The sequence below is a fragment of the Patella vulgata genome, chromosome 3, assembly GCF_932274485.2.
Source record: "Patella vulgata chromosome 3, xgPatVulg1.2, whole genome shotgun sequence".
Lineage (NCBI taxonomy): Eukaryota > Metazoa > Mollusca > Gastropoda > Patellidae > Patella > Patella vulgata.
Genome location: NC_065881.2, coordinates 53,117,240 through 53,140,660, shown reverse-complemented (window position 1 = coordinate 53,140,660; position 23,421 = coordinate 53,117,240). Strand labels below are relative to the sequence as shown.

The following is a 23,421-nucleotide window of genomic DNA, read 5'->3' as shown; positions in this document are numbered from 1 at the left end:
ACCCATGCATGAACAGTGAAAAGGTGGCTTATTCTGGTCTTGTCCGTCAGGACACTGGTGGCTGTTTATAGACGGTGTAATACTTCAGTTGATTGAATCATGTATCATATACAGAAAAAATGTCATTTTCGTCACTAGGTGCAGGTGATTCTAAGTGTACATCAAGTCGAGGAAGATGTCAATATACATATATTGCATGTTCAGGTGGAAACTTCCGCAGATACCTGTGTTCAGGTTCTAACAATCGACAATGCTGTATCAAACCAACAAGTATATCAGGGTATCCTATTATTGTGTAATTGTATGGGTAAAGTATTAAGTATTAATGTGTTAGGGGAAAAATGTTTTTATAAATTTTTGTGGACTGTACATCAACAAAGAAATATAGCAGGTGTCAGATGTCACATTGTACAAGATGATAAACTATGAATCTTCTAGGAAAATAAATAGAAAATGTCTAACATCCCTGAACTTTGTAATGCCTAACGGCCACATGGGTACGTGGTTCTTAATTAATACTAATACTATACTAAGCAGCAAATGAAACGTCAGTTTGGTATGTTACCCTAAATAGACGCATTGCATAAAAATTAACAAATGTTTTTACTGTATATTTGTGACCACATCTCCAACTTTACCTGAGCAATAAAGGCTCCTTCCCAAACACAGAATTGAACCCAGGAAATGTTCTCAAAAACGCAACCTGACTTCTGAGATGGTAATGTGTTCTCCATGATTACAACGTCAGCAGCATGCCTCGACTCACGACAGCTCAGAGGAACCAGGCGCTTGGAAGACTCGACAGACGTTGCCAATCAATTCTAGGTCAATTTTCGGACCATCTACAGGCTTCAGCAACGCTTTCGGGCCATCAACACCACCGATGATCGCCCCCGAACTGGTAGACCCAGGGTTACCACAAGGCGACAAGATCGCCATGTTGTGGTACAGCGCGTGCAGAATCCCTTCACACAGGCATCTGAGACAGCTCGTCAGACAATGGGAACACACGGAAGACCCATCAGTACCGATACAGTGCGCCGACGTCTCACCAGAGAGAACATCCATTGCTGTAGACCTTACCGTGGACCGATCCTCACCCCTCGCCATCGACGTGAACGACTACAGTTTGCCCAACAACGCCAGAACTCGCGACACAGGCAATGGAGAACTGTTCTGTTCACAGATGAGAGTCAGTATTGCGTATCAACTGCAGATGGCAGGACCAGAATATGGCGTCGAACCAATCATACCAATGTGTCATGGAACGAGACTCATATGGGGTGGGGGGTCCAAGCATAATGGTTTGGGGTGGAATCTGCCTGAACCAGAGAGTGGGTCCTGTGGTGTTCCAAAATCTTGGTCCAGGGAGAGGAGGCGGCATCACAGCAGAGCGCTACATCGATCAAGCTTTCAGACTCCACGTCATACCACATTTCGCACGTCATCGAAACAACGTTTTCCAGCATGACAACGCCCGTGCTCACACCGCCAGAGTTACCCGGGGCATTCTACAGCAGAACGGTGTCAACAGTATGCACTGGTCTAATGAAATTGGGATGAAATTCAGAGGAGACTTAATAACGTCGTAACGAGACCAAACACAGCCAATGGATTGCGCCAGGCTTTTCTGAGAGTGTAGTTCATCAATTGTCTATTCCACTCCATGTAAAGACGCTGCGCTGCTGTTATTGACACTCGCGGTGGACACACCAGATACTGATGTATAGACTGTGTACCTTCTCGTAATGTCTTGGAATTGTGATGAATTAATCACTGATGTGGCAACATACTGATGACAAAAAATTGCTTTGATCCATTTAGTAAGTCGTTTTCTAGAATGATTTGATTAAAGTGCCTCTTTGATTTTGAAATCGTACTGACGTTTCATTTGCTGTTTAGTATATTATTATATCGGATCAAACTGATATGTCTGAACAACGATAAGTGCACGCCAACTTTAACAATATTCAAATGCTTGTTGATCAATTAAGTCTGTTGTATGCGGCAATTAAAGGAGCTAAATCGCTAACATTTGGGACCTAGAAATTCACAAAAGTGGGTCGCAACGCATATAATACTGTAATATGAATGTATATAAACTGATTTACATTTAATGGTTTCCGTTTTTACTCCAATTTCAAATCAGTTATGTTCGGCGAAATAAGTCAGCAATCTCAATCGAGTGCAAATTTCTAGCGTCTAGTTATTCTAGTCTACATAACTCCATTTGATTTGGTGCAATGTGTCTAGCCTCGTCCCTCGAGTCTCTCAATACAACTGGGGCTGAAGCGCATTATGGTACACGAGTCGTGTACCAATGTTAAAAAAATTATTTTATCTTAAATATCGGATATCAGAAGCTCATCTTTTCCCGGTTTACATCATCAATGTTGATTTAAATTGACCAATAATTCGTGTTTTCGATGTCGAAGATTTTGGAGGATTTTGAGTTACGGACTTAGGTCCTTTAATTTTTTTTCTGGACGTACTTTATTTTATATAATGTTTTATAAATAAAAAAAGAATTGGATAACATACTATGCATATATTAATCTTCTCCATACACAACTTATAGTACATGATTTATGAAACAGAATTCACTTTTAAACATAAAAATAACACAAAATGTCTAGATATTGTTCCAATAGGTTGGGACCAAAATTCATTTACACTGAATGTTACACCAAAGTTAAAATAATTTTAACATTCTCAAATGTTACCCAGTATGAAATAGGGAGTTAGCCGATTAAAAGGGCATTAGGTAAATTTAGATAAAGAGCTGACAGTAACGCTGGTTCTATAATTAACAAAGTCTAAATTATCTATTTTTACGTTAAATTATCCATCACAAAATGTATTGATCGCAGGCTAAAGATGGCACCACGAGTTGATTATGGACTGGATAAGTTAATTATGTCTAATACTAATTAATAATTTAGATAACATTTCAGGCATAAAGAAAGATACATGTTTAAGGAGCAGTATAATCAAAGACCGTGAACAAATACGGACCATTTTCAAAATGAAAAGAAGTGGGGTTTAGCTCCTGCTTTTCTACACCAACCGGGAATGCGTCATGCAGTGTGCACGAGGGAAATTGGCTATAATGTTGCCAACATTTTTGTCCCAAAAAATAAATAAAAATAAAGATCAATATGATCAACAACTTATAATTTTCGGAAATGGGATGTTAGCTTTTCACCGTAAAAACAACTGCTTGGATATATTTGTAGAATGAATGTAGTAGCATGAGCTTTCCTAATTCATTTACTCAAAGTCAAGGGCAATAACTATGAGAATATTTGACAAGTCATGATCACATTCATAGTAAATGGAGATCTCGTGGAAATATATCAAATCGATTTGTTGCCAAATTAACATGTTTCATTAAAATCACATGGACTCGGTCAACTGCAAGAACTCAGCAAACAACTGATAAACCTCATTCAATTTTCAGAATATTGTGGTCACGGGTGTTTAGCATGGTTTTGCACTTAGGAAGTTACTAGTGTTAACAAGACAAACCTGTAATAGTATATGACCACATTGCAATGTAGGTAAAAGGATACAAACTACAATGATACAATGTAACCTACAGTTGTAGTTGTATAATACTAATGAAATGTAGATGTATATTATACACATTATATAAAATAAATTACACAATGTCAATATGACAAATAATAATACTGGGTGGCTGTGATTTCTAGGAGACTTTTGCTTCATTTACAGTACATATCCAAGTAATGTTTCCTATCAATATGCAGTACCGGAAATTTTCCCGGACAGAGACATTTCTGTCTAATCTTGATTGAATTTCAACTGTCAAGGGTTCTTTTATGCACGTCAACTTGTACAAGGTGCATCGGTTTTCCATAACACCCGAAGACATAGTGCGGCTCTTATATGATATATAGATCGGGAATTGCATACACAGATACAAAGGGATATTTTTTTTGAATAAATCTAAGGAAGGACTGTTTTTGTATAAACTGGAAGGTTATTCCAAAGAACTGATCTTTTAAGTCTTTAATGATACATTTAACAATGTCAATAGTGGAGGCTAAATTGATTGAGCCATGTTTCGTGAGATTGGATCTTATATTATGGCGATTGGGTAGAGATGCCCTTAATAACTTGAGTTAATCTGAGATATTAGTACCACCGTATTTTTCAGTAGGATGTACAAGAACTCTACGGCGTGACCAATTTCTTCGGTGGTAGGGGTTTCTTTGTATAATTTCAATGACCTTATCACGAATGATTTCAAATAATTATGTCTCAATGTGTTTGTTAATAATTTTGGTCTTTCGGGAGTTCTGTTCTGCTGTCTTTTTGTGCTTGAATTAATCTATTCATAAATGATTTGATTTGGCATTTGAGGAGACTGATGGTGTTTTCGTTAGGATAAAATAGTAAATCAAACGAGACATGAAAATATGTATTGAATTTGGCTATGTCATAAAATGCGACTATCCTGTGACGTATATTTAGTTAAGTATCTTCGCATTTAGTTATGTAAGTAAGACTTTAATTAAACAAACATCCTGAACAAACCCTACTAATTGAGATACAGATTTTATTCTGATTGGCTAAACAAAACCAGGATCTGTAGACTGTAGTAAATATAAAATAGACCGCTATTGGTAAGAGACGTTTAGAACCACCACCAGGAATTATGGACTTTACGTTAAAAATGTTTACTTGTAATATGGTGTTGCTTTTTCTTACTATATGTGTTCTACAGTTTCAAACAATAACCGGTATGTTTTAATTTATTGAATAAAACACCAAAAAAAAAATCGCTTACACGAGCGTTGCTATTTAGATTATCTATTTAAAATTAGTGTCGAGATTCTGTTACGGTTTCTTTAAAATATAAAACTAAAATCAATACGCAATAGACAATCAAGTACACCAGTCAACTAGCGAAAAGGCAGAATTTAGACAAATTATACTACATGGATTTCTTAAATGGGAATGCATTGTATATTATTTAATCAGCATGAATCTAAACACTATAGGTATTACTGAGTAACTGGGTACTTAAATATCACATCGTACTCAATGCAGAGTGTATAATTTCTTTATATAGGTAAAGAAAATTCGATATTGCATTTTAAACATATATTTTAGGTGCAGGTGATTCTAGATGTACATCACTGGGTGGTAAATGTCAACTAACATCAGAGTCATGTTCCAGAGGAAATTATAGAAGAAATTTATGTGGAGGTGCTTATAACAGACAATGTTGTTTGGTGACGGTTACTTCTAGTGGTAAATATATATTATAGGCATTCTAACAACACTTGAGATCATTTTCTTCCCGTGAATTATTAGGATGACGGAGAATTCCAAACCGTTAAATCCCTCTGATGAATATGTGATAGCCCGGATTTTGGGGAAATTTCTACAATCTGTAACAATTTTCTATTTGGTTTCCAGTTTTCATATGGAAACCCGGTTTTATAACAGCCGATTATTGACTTATGTTGGTGCACATTTTTTTTTAAATTGCCCTCATGAAACACTCTGCGAGAGACCTTTTCAACTACATGTACTGTTTTAATTTTTATATTGTTTCAATGACATTTAGTAACTGAACTGTAAATGCACAGGTCACAACTCTATGGAATACAATTACTGCTTAATTTGCCCAAAAGTGGGCCTTATCTTCCAAGGATTGTTGAGTCTTAATAGGAAGTCGTTCATGGTTAAAGGAGGCAAATCTCTAACTAACTCAATATCATCTACGGTCTTCGACATTGCAAACACGACTTGTTGCTCAATTTAAATCAACATTTATGTTGTTATCTTACTGTGAAAAGATGGACTTCTGAAATCCAATATTTAAGACAAATGAAAATTTAAAATTGGCACACGAATCGCGTGCCAGAATGCTTTTGTGCGCCATTTGTAATGAACTGACTAAATGAACGAGGCTAAGCATATCCCACAGGAGAACACTACCGGTGTAGACAGGAATAACCAGACGCCAAAGACTTCTACTCAATTAGGACTCTTGCATATTTCGTCTAATATAACTGCTTAGAAATTACAGTAAAAACAAAAACGATTGTATGTAAATCAGTTTACATAAATTCATATTACATTATAATATGCATTGCAATTCATGTGTGCTAGGTGCCAAGGAATAGCTTCTTTTACCATTATGATTCCCAAGTATAAACTCAAAACGCTGAAGTTACTGGTTTCAAGTCGTGCTTTGCTATTGCTCAATAGCATAGTTTATGTAGTCATCATTATAATGTCTAACTTTGTATTTTATTAGGAAATAACCCAACGATTGTATCTCGAGCAAGTTGGGGAGCTAGATCAACACGTCTAAGTAATATCAGATTACCTGTAAGTCGAGTATTTATACATCATACAGTTGGTAGTTCCTGTACTTCTCAGTCTTCCTGTAGTCGAGTTGTTAGAAATACTCAAAATTATCATATAAATACAAGTAAGTATTGTATAGTTATAATATATATCGTAATAAACAAGGATATTTCTATACACTCACTAAAACCAATGTGGACAAAAATATGTAGATCAGTGCTTCTCAACCTTTATGATACAATTCCCCACTGGAGAAATATTTTCTCCACTATTCACCCCTGCCACTATAAAACATCAAATTACTAAAAGCTGAAACATGCTAATTAGGTATCGTTTCAAACACATGTTTAATGAACAGATGCCATGGATTTACACATTAAATTACTAAGCGATCGAATTCACCCCTGGGGGTGCACATGGACCCCGGTTGAGAAGCACTGATGTAGATGGACACTATATTCCCTGCTCTATGCCTTGCAGGGTAATAGGTCAAAATAATAAGACTCTGTTCTTGTAAATTTTCCGGGGTTGTGGGAATGTTCATGCAGATTCCCACCTTGAAACTCATTGCTTTATACATTAATAGTACTCGGCGAATAATTTACCGATCTCATTCAAATCGAACACAGTCGAGACCCGGTGGATATAATATGGTCACACAAAAAGCTTCATCGGATGAAAACTACATAAGTCACAAAACATATTTGGCACGCCCATTATTTGATCAATCACAGGAGTCTGACCTTCTATCCGTATATATATGCATACACCATGTCCAACCAGACAATATATAATTTTTTTTATTGTATATTGTCTGGTTGGACATGGTGTATGCATATATATATACGGATAGAAGGTCAGACTCATGTGGATCAATTGACAAATATGTCGTTGGAATTCGACCTCAACCCAGTTGAGATCCAATTCGAGACTCTGTTTATATAAGGCCAGAACCCAAGTTTCATCAGATACAAAATTGCTTTCTCTTGATATTTTTGACATATTTTAACACATGCATTAGTCGAGATATTACGGATTAAAAGCCACATTAAAAGTTCATTAAAATAGTCTATCTCCGGTGGAAAGGTGTAATGATAATAAATGTCCACATTAAATGTGGCTGTGTAACAAGTGTCGTATGTTACAAAAACTGCAAGTTTAACACATGTACATGTATCAGCTAATGTGTTATGCAGGTCCATTTGAATAATTCATTATATATTTTGTTAATCATATAATTTCAGGAAAATATTCTGATATTGGTTACAGTTTTCTGGTGGGAGAAGATGGGCGTGTCTATGAAGGCCGCGGGTGGAATAAACAAGGAGCTCATACTCGAGGGTACAATACTAGATCTATTGCTATTGCTTTCCTTGGTAACTTTTCTAACCGCCAACCCAATGGAGCAGCTTTAACAGCAGCCCAGGATCTTATTGCCTATGGTGTTAGTAATAACAAAATATCCTCTTCTTATTCATTAAGTGGACATAGAGATGCCCAGGGAGCCAATACCGCATGTCCTGGCCAAGCTCTGTATAATGTTATAAAAACATGGCCTCGTTATACAAGTTCAACATAATTGTATTGATATTATTATTTGTTCAATAAAACCACATTACTGACAAAAGATTCTTCTAGTTTGTTCACTTATATATACATGTATTTTAATACAGCCTGTTCGCGTTTTTTGATGGATGTTAATCCCTATCAAGCTACAATATAGTAGATGTTAAATCTCTGAAAGGAATATCAGTCCAAAATTGGTTCAATTCTGGTCAGTACTTACAAAGATATGATGAACTGAAAATTTGTCAACATTTGGGAATCTCCACGGAAGGGACATGGCCAAAACAAGCCAGCGCCAACAATAATCTTTGCTGAAATCTTTTGATAAGCCCCTTTTTATTCTGAACGAATCAATGTCTGGAGGCTATTTATCAACTTAAATTGTCTTTCGTTTTTATCTGGGATGTGTCACAAAATTAAATAAATAATATTAGACATTCAGATATTTTAAATGGAATCTTTATCACAATTGAATGATTACACAGATAATCTAAAAAATGTACAGATAGAAAGCAACTACTGTCCACGAGCTAAAAGGTTATATTTGCCGGAATTAACAACATACCATTCCTTTTAAACACTATTGATAGTTATTTCTTTTTCATTATATAATAATAGGATAGAAATTCAAATTGAACATGTAAGTGGCCCTCATATTTTGTACATGTAGTAGTTCAGTGAAAATCAAAATTGAATGAATGAAATGAGGTTCATCAATCTTCTTTTCTGCCCCAACAGGACTAATAAATAATCACAATATGGACAGATCTATAAAATATAATTTAACAGAACAAGGCCTCTCTGATTAGGGCGAAAAGGTGGTTGACCAAAACCTTCAAATTCAGTCAAACCACACTTTCATTTTTTCAATCAAATCACAGAGGCCGTGTCTTTCCAAAATAATCATATCTCTATATATACGTATGGAAATAGAGAATATGACACTGTAACTGTAATAACGTAGTCAAAATAGATAAATATCTAAATGCAAAATTAATTCAACAAAAAATAATAACCAGTTTTAAAAAAAAAACTTAACAAAAAAGAGATCCCGAATTAGCTATAATGTTGCCAACAATTTTCTCGAAAAAAATAAAATAAAAATAAAGATCAATATGATCAAAAACTTTTAATTTTCGGAAATGGGATGTTGGCTTTTCACAGTAAAAACAACTGCTTGGATATATTTGTAGAATGAATGTAATAACATGATCTATCATAAGGGCAATAACTATGTGAATACTTGACAAGTCATGTTCACATTCATAGTAAATGGAGATCTCGTGGAAATATATCAAATCGACATGTTGCCAATTTAACATGTTTCATTAAAATCGCATAGACTCAGTCAATTGCAAGAACTCAGCAAACAACTGATAAATCTCATTCAAATTTCAGAATATTGTGGCCGTGGGTTTAACATGGTTTTGCATTAGGAAGTTATAGCCCATAATTGCAGTTGCTGGTGTTAACCATCCTCGGTATCCCCAGTGGTTTCATTCCGTTCTGCTCCACTATACCCTGAGTTAATCTATAAGGTTTCCACGATTTCAGATTATCTGCCAAAGTCTACGAACCAATCAAAAAACAGTTTACAAACCAGTCGTTTCGCGTTCGTTTTTTATAAGGGTAGAGAACCATATTCATGTCCATTTAGTGAATGATTTATGTAAATAATGTATATATTTCTAATTCATTTATATTTAATTGTATTATCAAAATCTGTAGTATGTTTCGCGGATTTCAATTATGTATAACATCTATGTCTGCGATATCACTTCTGTGGAAGTAGACGTTAAAGCACCAGGTAGTAGTAGTAGATTTTAATCAGATTGGTGTGAACTTGCCGTAACAAAAACACGTCTACGATATCACGTGGACGTAACAATCCGGGAATGAAAGAACTATTCTCAATAAAACTCTTGAACCTACATATATGTAATCATCCGGTCTTCATTCATATAATATTACATAATTTGTTGTAAATAAATACGCATTTAGAATAATCTGGACTTCTCTCATTTAGGCTACCTTCTGGCTAACTCCTAACCTTATCCCGAGAGTTACTTCCCTTTGTCAACTTCCTTTGCAATTGACGATTTATGGGATTGGTCGATAAAAATAGCACAATTATCAATGACGGATAACTTGAAAACGTGTCCTCCACCCCGCCCCTAGATTAACCCAGGGGTTAGTGTAGTAGAATAGAATGAGACCAATAGGGATATCGAGGATGGTGTTAACTAGACAAACCTGTACTAATGTATGACCACATTACAATGTAGGTAAAAGTATACAAACTACAATGATATTTACAATGTAACCTACACTTGTAGTTGTATGATACTAATTAAATGTAGATGTATATATATACACACTATATAAAAAAAAATTACACAATGTCAATATGACAAATAATAATATAGGGGTGGCTGTGATTTCTAGGAGACTTTTGCTTCATTTACAGTACACATCCAAGTAATGTTTCCTATCAATATGCAGTAATGATAATTTTGAAACAAAATTAAGTTAAATATTATTAAATACTTAAGTGAAAGAACTGAATAACTCTGGGCTTCTTCACCTATATATTATGACCATGAATCTTTGTTTTGGTCCATTAATTGCTTAGATTTGTTCTTGTTTAAATCTTTGTTTTCAACCACTTAAAGCTTTTTATATTCCAACTGTCAAATCTACAGACAACTTTTGTGTTGCCCATTAATTCTACCACAAATTCTTTTCAGTTTTTCAAAAACAAATGGTCAGTTTTCATTTGTGATTTTACCAGATTTTAGTTTTTCAAATACAAATGATCAGTTTACATGTGCGATGTCAATGAGTTTTCCCACCCCATTCTACATTTGTGTTTAGATAATATCTGATAGTGGTGTTTATCAGATTCACACAATAAGTTAACAGACAAAATATTACTATCAAAGTAAAATATTCCACTTAGTAATGGGTAAATGTTCACCAACAAGATCAATATGTTACTTGGACTACTTCTTTACATCTTGGCATTTGGCTTGAATATCTTAATATCTTGGATTGTTCTAAAGAAATCTCAGCTACCCGACTAGGCTGCCTTTATTATAAAAACATCAGTGTAATAACATAAATGAATACTACACTATGTAAGAAAGACTTAAAACTTACACCACTAATATAAGATAGTTTTCACTGCATGATTACATAAATTATATCCTTTGTTGCTTTATAACATCATGTCATGATTTTGTGACTTCTGATTTAAATGTTCAGGGGTAAATCAAACCATCTTTTTTATATATAGATTTTACTTCTGTCATGGCCCTTTTCTATACTACAATGGTATTATATATTTATGGTAGTCTTTATGAGTGTAGAATATGATTTATATGACCCTGAAAAACAAAACATCATTACAGCACGTATTAATAAACATAGAATGCAGTACCAGTATGTGGAATAAGGTTTATAATACATGTCACCCCACATCCTATGTACTTCATCTTCACAGAATTATAACAAACATCCTCCTCCTTAGTATCCCCAGTGTTCTCATTCCGTTTTACTCCACTATACCTTGCGTTAATCTATAAGGTTTCCACGATTTCAGATTATCTGCCCTGACCTTGATTGTAGCTACAGTCTACGAACCAATCAAAAAAACAGTTTACAAACCAGTCATTTCGCCTTCCTTTTTATAAGGATAGATAACTATATTCATGTCCATTTAGGTAATGATTTATGTAATTAAAGTATATATTTCTAATTCATTTATATTTAATTGTATTATCAAAATCTGTAGTATGTTTCGCTGATTTCAAATATGTATAACATCTATATCTGCGTTAAAGCACCAGGTAACGTAGTAGATGTTAATCAGATTGGTGTGAACTTGCTGTAACAATAACTTGTCTACGATATCACATGGACGTAACACTCGGGGAACGAACAGACTATTCTCAATAAAACTCTTGAACCTACATATATATATATATATTATCATCCAGTCTTCATTCATATATTATTACATAATTTGTTGTAAATAAATACGCATTTAGAATAATTTGGACTTCTCTCATTTAGGCTAACTCCTAACCTTGTCCGATGAGAGTTACTTCCCTTTGCCAACTTCCTTTGCAATTAACGATTTATGGGATTGGTCGATAAAAATAGCAGAATCATCAAGAGCGGATAACTTGAAAACGTGTCTTCCCCACAGATTAACCCAGGGGTTAGTGGAGTAGAACGGAATGAAACCACTGGGGATACCGAGGATGAACAAACGTGTATGTATGTTTTTATGAAGGCTTGTAAATAAGGATAGAACTCTTTTAGCATCAACAGGGTACATATTCTGGCATTTGCCTCAGGTACTACTGCCAACAATGATAATCACAGACTACATTCAAACATAATGGCACAACTGATTGTCAGCGATGCATTATCAATTATATATAAGCCACAGGCATTTGATATAAATGGGCTGAGAGATCATAGATCATCAATTCATCAGGATTCACATTGTCTTTACAAAAACTGTTCACAGGAGTCAATAAAGCTAAGTTTTGTATATGTGTGAACTTAAGGCAACACAAATAAAATAAGTTGTTTCTCGGGCACCGCCCGCACGCAAAATTGGTTGCGCGTGCGGCCTATTTATTAGTCTTGATGAAAAAAAAAAAATATGTAACGCCCGCCCGAACATCGATAAGCAAGTTATAAAAAAAATATGCCGCATGTATCTACATGCCCCATACGTGAATATCCATTCAAATGTATTAAACTGATTCAGATGTAAACGCTCATTTACGGGTCTTTTTTTATTGATATCGAAAGAACCTCCATTTTTGTATCACGTGATTTTAATTACCTCCCCTTGTGAACTAGAATTTGAATCGTGTTCAACACCTAAAGTCATTGACAACAATGCAATGTATTTCAATCATTCAATCTTAATCGGCTCATTATTGCCGGCTTCAGTCGGTCCATGTTTAAAAAAATCCTACTTATAAAACAATGAATCGTAGAACAGGTTAATTATTATAACTTGTGGCTACGAATACGATACGATGATAGTCACCATACCTTAGTCAGAATCTGGGTCATTAGCACATTTAACGGTAGTTTTGATAATCCGGAAAATAATAATTGGATTACACATTTGATGGTTTTACTGACGAGTTGTTAGTTAAATTTAAATAGTCATTCGATATAAACCCCAGATAGAACACCGAATATCCTGAGAAACACACCGAATAACCTGAGAAACAGTCATATCCCGATGACACGTGACATTGGTTGGAATTAGGTCAATCATTATAAACCAGCGATACTAGATTTAGATCGAAGTGTCGTTTACCGTGATGATGATGATACACATGCTGACAGAGGCTTACTCTTTAAAATATTGTCGTTATTATGGACGGCTATTAATAGTCGTACGGAATTTTATTTTAAACCAATTTCAATTATGGTTGTCACTATTACCATTAGTAAGCTACATTACGTGAATTAAATATGGAAAATTATTTTCCTTTCAGTCAGTGTTCAGTGTTTGAGTAGACTTGATTTTTGGGTTTATGTTCTAAGTATGTATAATATATAACTGAAAGCAAAACCGTAGACAAGTAATGACTTTCTTATTAAAAAAAAAAAAAAAAATACAAGGCCGCCCTCCCGCCCCAACAATTTTCAACAATAGGCAAATTTTATTTTGCACCATCCTCTAGCCAGAAATGAGATAAAAAAAAAATAAACCGCCCTCCCCCCCTACAGTTTCAGCTGTCAGTTGCCCGAGAAACAAGACATTTATTTTGTGTAGCCTAAAATAGACAGACAGAGAGAAATGGGTTTAACATCCACTTGTCACAAACTAGGTCATTTTGGAACTAACACGTCGCACATGGTTCAATTTTATTTCAATAATTCACTTGCGCGTAGAGGTCTTTAGCAGTGGGAGGAAACCGGAGGACCTGGAGAAAACCCACGAGGTTGGACAGGCGACCCTACTCCTTGTCACATACAACCGGGGATTCGAAACCACGCCAGTTGACTCAATGACAGGCCTTATGATACAGCGGGCACGTGCTAAACATTTGGCCATCCACCCCCCCCCCCCTTCATGTGTGAATTTAAAGAAACATCCAGATCATCAGGATATTGCCAACAAGAAGTACATCTGTTGTTGTAACTTGTTGTACACTGGCCTTTAGTCAGGATATGACATTGAGTGAGAGGTATAATATGATACCAATGAAATGCTACACAAATTTTTCTTGGGACTACTAGGACAAAAATTGAACTGGGCTCTTTGGCAATGTAATACTGATGTCATCAGTGGAGCAGGCTAACAAAGATTGGGGCCGCATATTAAAGTGTTGAACAAAAACAAAATATTATTTACTTACTGATTGTCCAGCTTGACATTGTAGACAAGATGTAATGTTTGTTGATGGAAGGGGTAACACAGGATCACCATTATGTGTGTGTTGAAATGAGAATGTTGAGACAGTATTTTCAGGCACTGATATCACCATAGGCTGTAAAATATAATATTTTAATTAATGATATATTTATTTGACAACATAGGCTTCTAATTAGGCTTAAAATAACAATTTGTGGTTTGATTTTCAAGTAAAATTGGCTACATCGATTGGCAAGCATAGCAGCGTCATGTCACTACTTTACAGCTACACGTACAAGCCAGAGCTCAATTTGAACAAAGTCATACTATGTCACAAGCAGGGACTGTGTATGAAATTTTCCATTGAAATCAAATGGTAGAGTTGCTAGCGGTACTGAACAATTAAAGAAAACCAATTATTACAGATTTTTTACTCTTTATAGACACATGTACCACTTCATAGCCCCAAAAGATGTAATGATCATGAAAAATAGTCTTCATGTGTCTCACAAAATAAATATCAATTGATGAATTAACAACAAATGAATGGAACTACATGTATGAAACCATAAAAAGTTTCACACTTTTTAAAACTACATTTATGTGATGATCTAGTAACGTTAAGAGAAACTATGCCCAACTCTAAGTAGAGTGGTATGTCATGATAATGCAAATTTTATGCTTTCAAATAGTGTAGCATAAGCATGTAAAAATGAATTTTCCTCTTGAATCTTAAAATTTATTAAAAGTGAGAATAATGTTAGAGTTAGAGAAATAAATAATGAATTCAAAATCATTATGCTTCTTTGATGATAGAAATTAATGCTACAACCTGAACATGGTTATTATTAATGGAGACTTCTTCTTTACTTAGAGCTGTGATGCATACCCTTTTCTGTAAAAGAAATACTGGTATACTCAGTTAAATAATTTTATCTGTATGAGTAATACCAACAACCAAATAACACTAATAACTTCAGCAAGATAGGTTAGACATGGTTAAATGTAATTGTAAGCACTTGTGGATTGCAAGGAAGGTGGGGACTTATTGCCAACTACATGGAAAGTTATCTCTATACGATCTTTCCATGCATACATGTATGTTACGAGTGCATACAGTCGCCTTGGGATATCAATTTGCAATTTCTTTGCTTCAGTAGCTCGGATTGAAACGAACTATATGTTTCTGAAATACTTAATAGTACATGTAAGTGCATGGGGACTGCACCACATATAATTTACACAAAACAAATCTACAGGCAAGACATAATACGCAAAAATCACAAACAAACGTACATGTATATATTAAAATGTTTGAATGGATCCGGGGGCTAGCCGTAAGCATCCACTCCGCTATACAGTCCCGGGCCTGTAGTAATACAGACTTCACTGAGTGAGTGTTGAGCTGTATTTACATCATTAAATAAACTGTTAAACACTAGCTTTTTATGATATTTCCTTTCTGTATATCTAGGTGATTAATATTCCCTAAATTTTAGTTCTGAAAAGAAAATGGAAATAAATGAATCCACTATATGAGTATATGGCAATAAGAGATTTCTTTCTTGCTTAAAATAAAAAGAAGTTTTGGGAATATTAATCATCTATATGCATATAAAAAAAAGACAAACCAATAAAAATGTGTTGTTTTATTCAAAATACAAGTAGGTTGTTTTGGGTAAATCTATGGACCCCCGCCAGACTTGGCCACTAAGTGGCACCATATGGGTATTCAGACATCTTGAATCAAAGTGCACTCACACCATTAGAGAAGACCATGGTCATGGGCATGGTGTGTATTTTAACTCTGCAGGAAGCGTGACCCAAATATTACTTAAAAAAAACATTGTGTTCGTCTTTGATTCTTGAAATGAAATAGTACGTGTTTTCCGATTAACAAAGATGTATATGTGACAGTCAATGGGTCAATGTCTACAATCAGTCAATGTCTACAATGCCTGAAATATACCAGTCAATGTGTACATTGCCGGGTTAGGGTTAGGGTTGGGGTGGGGGTTAGGGTTACAAAGGCATTGTACACCTTGCCTGTAACATATACACATCTACATCAATTACCATGACATTCAAGGCATTTTAATGTGTAGGCTAATATTTTTTAAGGAGTCACTACTAGACTATTGGGGCGCCAGCAATTGTTGTAGGCTATCCAATATAGGCTAGCCTATTTCAGTATTTGTTTCATTGTCAACATCTGATATTGGTAAAACCAATAGTAGCTATATCGGTACTAGTTTTGGGGTAAATGTATGATGCTGACAGTAACACTGGCAATATCAATATCAGGTCTAGCATTTTAAGACTGATTTTAAATTTAAACCACCTGTCCACTAACTTTGAGAGAATTATAACTTTCCTCATCTACAAAATGGGTGGAACATTTTCTTTTTCTGCCTAGCATTTTAAAGCCTGTTATTTTTTCTTTTAAATTCCCGTTTTCTTTATAAATATATATTTGCTATTTGAAGTAATTTAGAAAAAAACATCTTCAATAACTTATTTAAATTTTGTTTACACCATTTTGAAATTGTAGACGGAAACGGAAGTAGCGAAATTTACCAGTCGAAAATGATTTACACACTGATTCGTAAGGGGACAATGGAAGTGAAACATTTTGAATTGTTTAGAAATATACTTTTTATTTAACATTTTAAAATTTTATCATATTCCAGTGAATAAGTATCTGCTGGTTTTGCCATCTGTGATAAAATAATTAGACGACAATGACCTTTTAGAAAGGTATTAGACGCACTTGTGTAGTTGATATTTTAGATGCCTGTTGGTTAACGATGTAAACAAACCTGATTCTTGCCATGGTTGCGTAAATAATAAATCTCTTCTTGGGAATAAGTGTGTCAGCAAGTAAAGGGATAATGGCGGCACCTGTTTAAAAATGGGATACACGAGTAAGCTATTTCAACCCAGCTATTTCTATTTTTTGAAGTTTAAAGGAAAACGATATTCAGTTTTGTGAAACGAACGTACATGCATTTACGGACGTACATGTATGCCCACCGACCTGTCACGGCAGTTCGATTATTTATAGCATCATATTCATTGTCTCACAGACTAAAAATTACATTAAACATTATAATTACCGTATGTAATGCTAATGTGGTTCTTTTAATAGTGTTATTGGTAGTACTGTCAGAAATCTTCAACACTTGCAAGTTGTTAAAACTATTTGAGCATTAGGCCAAAGCCTTAATTTTAATTGCTGTCGATAATTTGCTGATCTAGTTCCAAATAATATTGCTAATTAATTTAATGCTAATCAATGTGCTAAAGACATGTCATGGTGGCAATTGCATGATTAATAGTTGCATATTGCTGGTAAGCCTGCTCATAGTTGTTCTTAGCTTTAAGAACATCGGCCTACTGTCTGAACTGTCGTCTATTTTAAACGGATTTCTTCGATTATGAACAAACTACTTAACCTAGGTTATTATATTATAAACTTACCTGTGTGTTTGACATTTCCTCCGGTTAATTAAAATCCATTGTACAACTATTCCAGCGAATAAAAAAGTTATCTCTTGTAAAATTGAACTCATCACAAACTTGGACATCGAGAAATACAAAAATGGAAGCTAACTATGTCACTTATCGGGATAGATCAGTTCATGTATGTGCATCGCAGCAAAGCTTGTCTATCGTAACGGTGTTTGGCTTTTTTACTTCAGTTCAAATTATGTGTGTGAATAAGCTACCGGCATTGCTCTTGGACCCAGTAATGAGTTTGGGCGTTTACAAACATAAATATGCCTGTCGTCCGTTATTTTGTTTCCGTCTTGTATTTTGTAATTGTATTAATTATTTGGTTAGAGAGTTGGGTGGGATTATTTCTTTTGAACACAGGTGCAGAACAAAAAGAACAACATTCATTTTTTGGGCCTTGAATCTCACCCTTGAATTTCTTTAATATTTCCTGACGAACTTAAGCAGTTCTGTCAATCAACCTCGGCAATCTGTTGTAGCCGAGTTAAATCCGTAAATGCCGATGTATTTTACATTTGCCTCGGCAAAATTAATAGCCAAGGCCATTGAATCATTTAGGTATATAAATTAAGTTATAATTTATATACCTATACCTCAGCAAATCAATGCTTTGAATTCTATTACCATAAAAGATATCATGCCATATGAGTTATTGTATGCTACACAGATGCAGTGTAAATTGTTAAATTTAGCGCAAAACTTGCACAAGTTTTTCTCACGGTCTGCATAATTGACACACAAGACCCAATAATTAATAAACACAATCTGCGATGCCTCTTTTGGGGAATTATTTTTTGTTTTAAATATATTTTTATAAAGACAATAAATGATGTTTAGACATCCCAAACTGTTCTTATCAAGAATGTTGCGATTTCAGTATCTGTCGAATAAAAAAAAAAAAAAAAAATAATATTATTGACATGAACAGTCGGAACATGAATTAAATATGGAAATTATTGAGAAGCTGTGGCCTTTTTTCATATTTTTTGTGGTAATCATAAAACTTTGAAAATGGACTAATAATCACAGAGCATTGGAATTGGACTCCATTATGGAATATGATCAGTTAAAATTATGAAATAAAGTGTGTTTATTTATAAATGTTAGCCACAAAGTTGCCTGTAATTGACAGGGATGTAGGGCCTAATATAATTTATAAAAATATATACATGTATAGTATACAGGGTATTTATAATTATGGGGTGATGATGATGTGAAAAGCAATATTATATTTACGAGTATTCGTATAATCGGTGGTATATTCATTGACATTGTGAATAAAATTTAGTAGACTGACAATCAAATTAATGTTATTGTCTTTAGCTGCTTTTTTTGTTGCCCAAACTCAAACGATCGAAAAGGTCGTGCGCTGTTTTGATTACAACACACATGATTGTCATAATTTGTCATCCTTTACCCCCTTCGGCATATTACGATGGTTTAGCTCATCATGTGATATGTACAATGTTGTGATGGACACAGTTGACAATACAAGCAAAAACATTGACTTTTCAAGAGAGACCTTTTTTTTCGTTGGGATATTTAATTGTGTAATGGATTTTATTCAACCGGAGGCGATTTCGAACACAGGCAAGTTTTTAATAACAATTATTCAGTAGTTTGTTCACAATCAAAGAAATCTGTTTAAAATTTAAAACATTTCAGACAGTAAATTAAAACATGAGTGGAGTATTGTTAAGCATATAATTAATTGGTGCTGATGCACATTTTCGTACACCTAGCTCTTCCTTTGGTGGTAGATCTACCAAAGTGATGATCAGAATAACAGCCTCACAGATTCATATTAGACTGTATCAAACAGAATGTCATATTGAGGGAAGAACGAGCTGTCAGATTACATGCACATGTGTAGGCTATATATTTTGTCAGTATTTTTATTACATATTTATATAGATCTAGGCCTACAATTAATTTATTTTCCAGTTGAAAATATAAGCATTTTGTAAATGATCCTATTTGTCATTTGGTACACAAAGGTTTTGAAGCGTGAAATGGACAGTTCTTAGTGAAACTTTTTGCAGGTTTTTCAATTGTACTGCCGTCTTTAATATTTGATAATGTTAATTGCATGTGTATAATTTTATAAACCAGTAATTGTTGTTCCTTACATGTTTATAGTTTTTAGCGTGGCATTGTTCAATTACTATTTAAATGCCACTAATTAAAGATAAATAATCTACTATTTTTAGTTAAGAATGGGATTTTTGAGTACTGGTAGGCAACTGTATATTCAAATAATTCAGTTGGATCACAACATGATTTTGAACACCTAAAAAAAAAATAGATATTTATAATTCATATAATGCATGTTTTTGTATGGCTATGGCTATGACAGATAGGTATTCAGACCATTATGGATCCTGGAAATGAACAAAATGAAAAAAAAAAGGATTTATTCCTGCTTGTAAACGGAACAGAGTATTGTTTAGATTTATATATCTGTTTTTCAGGTACATGAAAATGTAGTTTGTAATTTTATTTGTCACTGTGTTGTTCCGTCCAGAAGTCAGAATGGCGTCAAGTGGAGGGTGGCGAGTACACCCAGCTGATGAAATGAATATATCAGCAATAAATTATGGAGGACCAAGCATGTCAAAGATGTCCTATTCAGAATCACAAGATCCATATCGATATAGATCTTCAACTCTTGAAGATGCCAAATGGTCAGACATGCGCAAGAAAACTGGACTTCCCCGTTTCACAAAAGAGGTATTGGAGGCACCGATTGATAATAAGGTACTTTACTTAATAATCAAACTAAAAAAGTAATAATACTACTCTTAATAATGTGTATATTTATTATTGCGCTATATCCACAGAGGTTGTGCTCAAAGTGTGATATAATTACTATCACAAACACTGCAATACAGATACATGTAAAGCCTCCTTTCACAATTTTAAATAGAGCCCCAACCTGTGCTGCTTAAAGAGCCCGACAGTCTTTGTGTAATTGCATCCACATCCTACCATTACCCAATTACAGTTTGGTAGACTGGAACGCAGGGATGAAGTGTCTTATCTGACAATTCAAAAAAGTAATTGAATGTCACGTAAAAAATGGAAATAGTCTGTAAATTCCCTCCTTCGAAAAGTTTTGAAAACTAGAAGCCCGGAAACGCCATTCTCAGCAATCTGAGACAAGAAATATGTTACTGAAACTTGTGATTTTCTCTGATTGCGTAACAACTCAAGATAGTTTAATGAGTTTATGAGGGTACTTTTTGTTCGACTTCACGGCTTCTAATAATCTGCAATTTCTTAATATATACTTGTGAAACTCCTGACATGGATATTTAAAGTTTAATTTAATTTGAATTTCACATATCTTAATAAGTTTTACTGTTGCCTGGTTTCTGTCATCTCTCCAATAATTTTTCATCAGTGAAAATATATGCGCTCAACATAAGCATTGCAAACTGACATAGAAAGAACAAAGGAAACTATATATTTTGATTAAATTGTGGGTGTAGCGGACGACACAATAATTAAAGAATTAATCACTTTCATCGTGGACCTTACATTACCCTAGTACTATCCCAGACCCAAAAATACATGTAACCCTTCGAAATGCCGCTTGTGGCCATAGATTTGTTGCTTTCTTAATTGCCATTTATTGATCTAAATTTTTATTTAGTTATGTTGCCTTGTGTTACATGAGTATTTATTACAGATTGAAGCACAGACACGCTATATCCGAGAAAATTTTCATCAGAAGGAGTGTACAAGGTTTGTTCCTAAACAACAACCAAAAGAAACCAAAGTTCGAGATTTAAAGTAAGATTTGTAACACTTTTTATATTTGATAATTTAAGTTTGACAGAGGTCTAGATTTGATAAACCCATTATCTGTACCCATATAAAACTTACATTTTTGACTCTAGTTTTTATACGCCCACATTGAAATGTGGTCGTATATTGTCGTTGCCCCCTCCGTCTGTCTGGTGTCAACAAATGCTTGTGGACGCTCTAGAGGCTAAAGCTAATATCCGATTGATTTTAAATTTATACACAGTGTTTAATGTTATGAGACGAAGAATCCTATTGATTTTCAGTGATTTCCAATAATTACTGCCAGAGTTTTTGCAATCGACCTCTTTGAAAAATCTTGTAGGAGCTCTGGTAAAGTTAATATCCAATTTATAGTAATATACCCAGTGTTAAAGGTTGTGAGACGATGGACCTTAGTCATTTTTAACAATTTCTGATAATTACTACAAGAGCTAAAGTTAGTATCCGATTAACTTTAAATTTATACACAGTGTTTAAGGCCATGGGACAAAGGATCCTATTTTTTTTTTTTAACGATTTCCGATAATTACTATCAGAGTTATGGCCCTTGATCACTTTGAAAAATCTTGTTGACGCTCTAGAGGCTAAAGTTAATATCCGATTGACTTTAAATTTATACGCACTGTTTAAAGTCATGAGACAAGGAAGCCTATTGAATTTTAAAGTTTTTCCGATAATTTGTTGAAGCTCTAGAGGCGAAAGTTAATCTGATTAACTTTATATACACAGTGTTTAAGGTCATGAGGCGAGGAATCCTATTTCTTTTCAACGAATTTCGATAATTACTGCCAGAGTTATGGCCCTTGATCACTTTGAAAAATCTTTATATAAATTGCTTATGGTCATGAGACAAACAATCAAAACAAATTCTAATGATTTTTGATAATTACTTAATGGGTTATTACGCGTTAATACATTTTCATGTGTTTTAAATGTTTTCATTACTGACAAAAGAAAAAAGATACGACAACCTTTGTTGACTGCCTGGATGACTTAGCTGCTGTGGGCGTATGTTTCGTTGCCTGGCAACCTATATTTGAAAATTTATGAAGTACCGGTATAATGAGATTTTAAATGTGTAATAGAGAAATTGACATATCCAAGTATAAATGGATTTTAAATTGATAATGACCTTTCCTAGACTTGATAATGACCTTTTGGAGACTTGGTAATGACCTTTCAGAGACTTGATAATGACCTTTTCAGAGACTTCAAATATGTTTCGTCACTAAAGATATGTCTGGGTTTACAGTTGCTGCATACCCAAAATCAGAAAATGGCTTAATGCTGACAGATAATCATGGGTGTGTTGACTTTTTCACTTTACTTTATTTTGCAGATGTCACTGTGGTGAAATATTAAGTAATCATGCTGGTTTCCATGAGACAGCGCCGCACTTTAACCCTGATCAAGATTTTTCTCAATCTCATTTAATACAAGATCCTGGTAAGTAGGCAGTTTAACACAAAGGGTAAGTTTATGCCTCCTAAAAGGTGCCACAGTGGCTCCATGGTCTGGCTCCATGAGGTTTTGAGTTCTCTCCAGTTATTGGCTAAAATAGTTCCTTGTCAATCGTGTAGGAAGAAGGGCCTGACAAGGACAGTGTCTAGTCATTTAGATGGGATGAAAAACCAAGGTCCCGTATACACATGAGCATACATGTAAAAGAACCCTTCATAGTTCGAATTCGATATAAGAGTAGGTCGTAGCACCACTGTCGGGGCAAAAACTCCCTCATAACACACTGTATTTCATATGCCAGTTTTCATTAACCCAGTCAATGCAGA

The 23,421-nt window shown here is 34.5% G+C and overlaps 2 protein-coding genes and 1 long non-coding RNA gene across 4 annotated transcripts in view; 2 read left to right on the top strand and 1 right to left on the bottom strand.

Moving 5' to 3' along the window:
- Positions 1-4,610: 4,610 nt before the first annotated feature.
- Positions 4,611-7,977, top strand: LOC126815647 (peptidoglycan recognition protein 1). Its single transcript, XM_050541401.2, has 4 exons — positions 4,611-4,766; positions 5,140-5,280; positions 6,296-6,472; positions 7,593-7,977. Exons 1-4 carry the CDS (start codon positions 4,682-4,684, stop codon positions 7,925-7,927), a joined length of 738 nt encoding a protein of 245 aa, XP_050397358.1. The 5' UTR covers positions 4,611-4,681; the 3' UTR covers positions 7,928-7,977.
- Positions 7,978-8,355: 378 nt separating this feature from the next.
- On the bottom strand, positions 8,356-16,853 carry LOC126815648 (uncharacterized). 2 transcript variants are annotated; one of them, XR_007678010.1, is made up of 4 exons: positions 16,650-16,853; positions 15,141-15,203; positions 14,313-14,444; positions 8,356-11,300 (listed from the first exon to the last, which is right to left on the bottom strand). It is a non-coding gene; the product is annotated as an uncharacterized LOC126815648 (long non-coding RNA). The 2 variants fall into 2 exon arrangements; XR_007678009.1 differs by having other exon boundaries at positions 16,662-16,853.
- Positions 16,854-17,116: 263 nt separating this feature from the next.
- LOC126815635 (transient receptor potential cation channel subfamily M member-like 2) overlaps positions 17,117-23,421 on the top strand; it is a 28,815-nt gene continuing 22,510 nt past the window's right edge. The window contains exons 1-4 of the mRNA XM_050541372.1: positions 17,117-17,232; positions 20,296-20,581; positions 21,516-21,619; positions 22,974-23,080. Coding sequence (XP_050397329.1) covers positions 20,357-20,581; positions 21,516-21,619; positions 22,974-23,080 — 436 coding nt within the window. The 5' untranslated portion in view covers positions 17,117-17,232; positions 20,296-20,356. The remainder of the gene's footprint in view (positions 17,233-20,295; positions 20,582-21,515; positions 21,620-22,973; positions 23,081-23,421) is intronic.

Bases quoted from the DNA above. Each gene is read 5' to 3' on its own strand.
- LOC126815647 (XM_050541401.2), top strand. From the start codon at position 4,682: ATGGACTTTACGTTAAAAATGTTTACTTGTAATATGGTGTTGCTTTTT. The intron at 4,767-5,139 runs GTATGTTTTAAT...CATATATTTTAG, and splicing joins ACAGTTTCAAACAATAACCG to GTGCAGGTGATTCTAGATGT. The intron at 6,473-7,592 runs GTAAGTATTGTA...ATATAATTTCAG, and splicing joins AAATTATCATATAAATACAA to GAAAATATTCTGATATTGGT.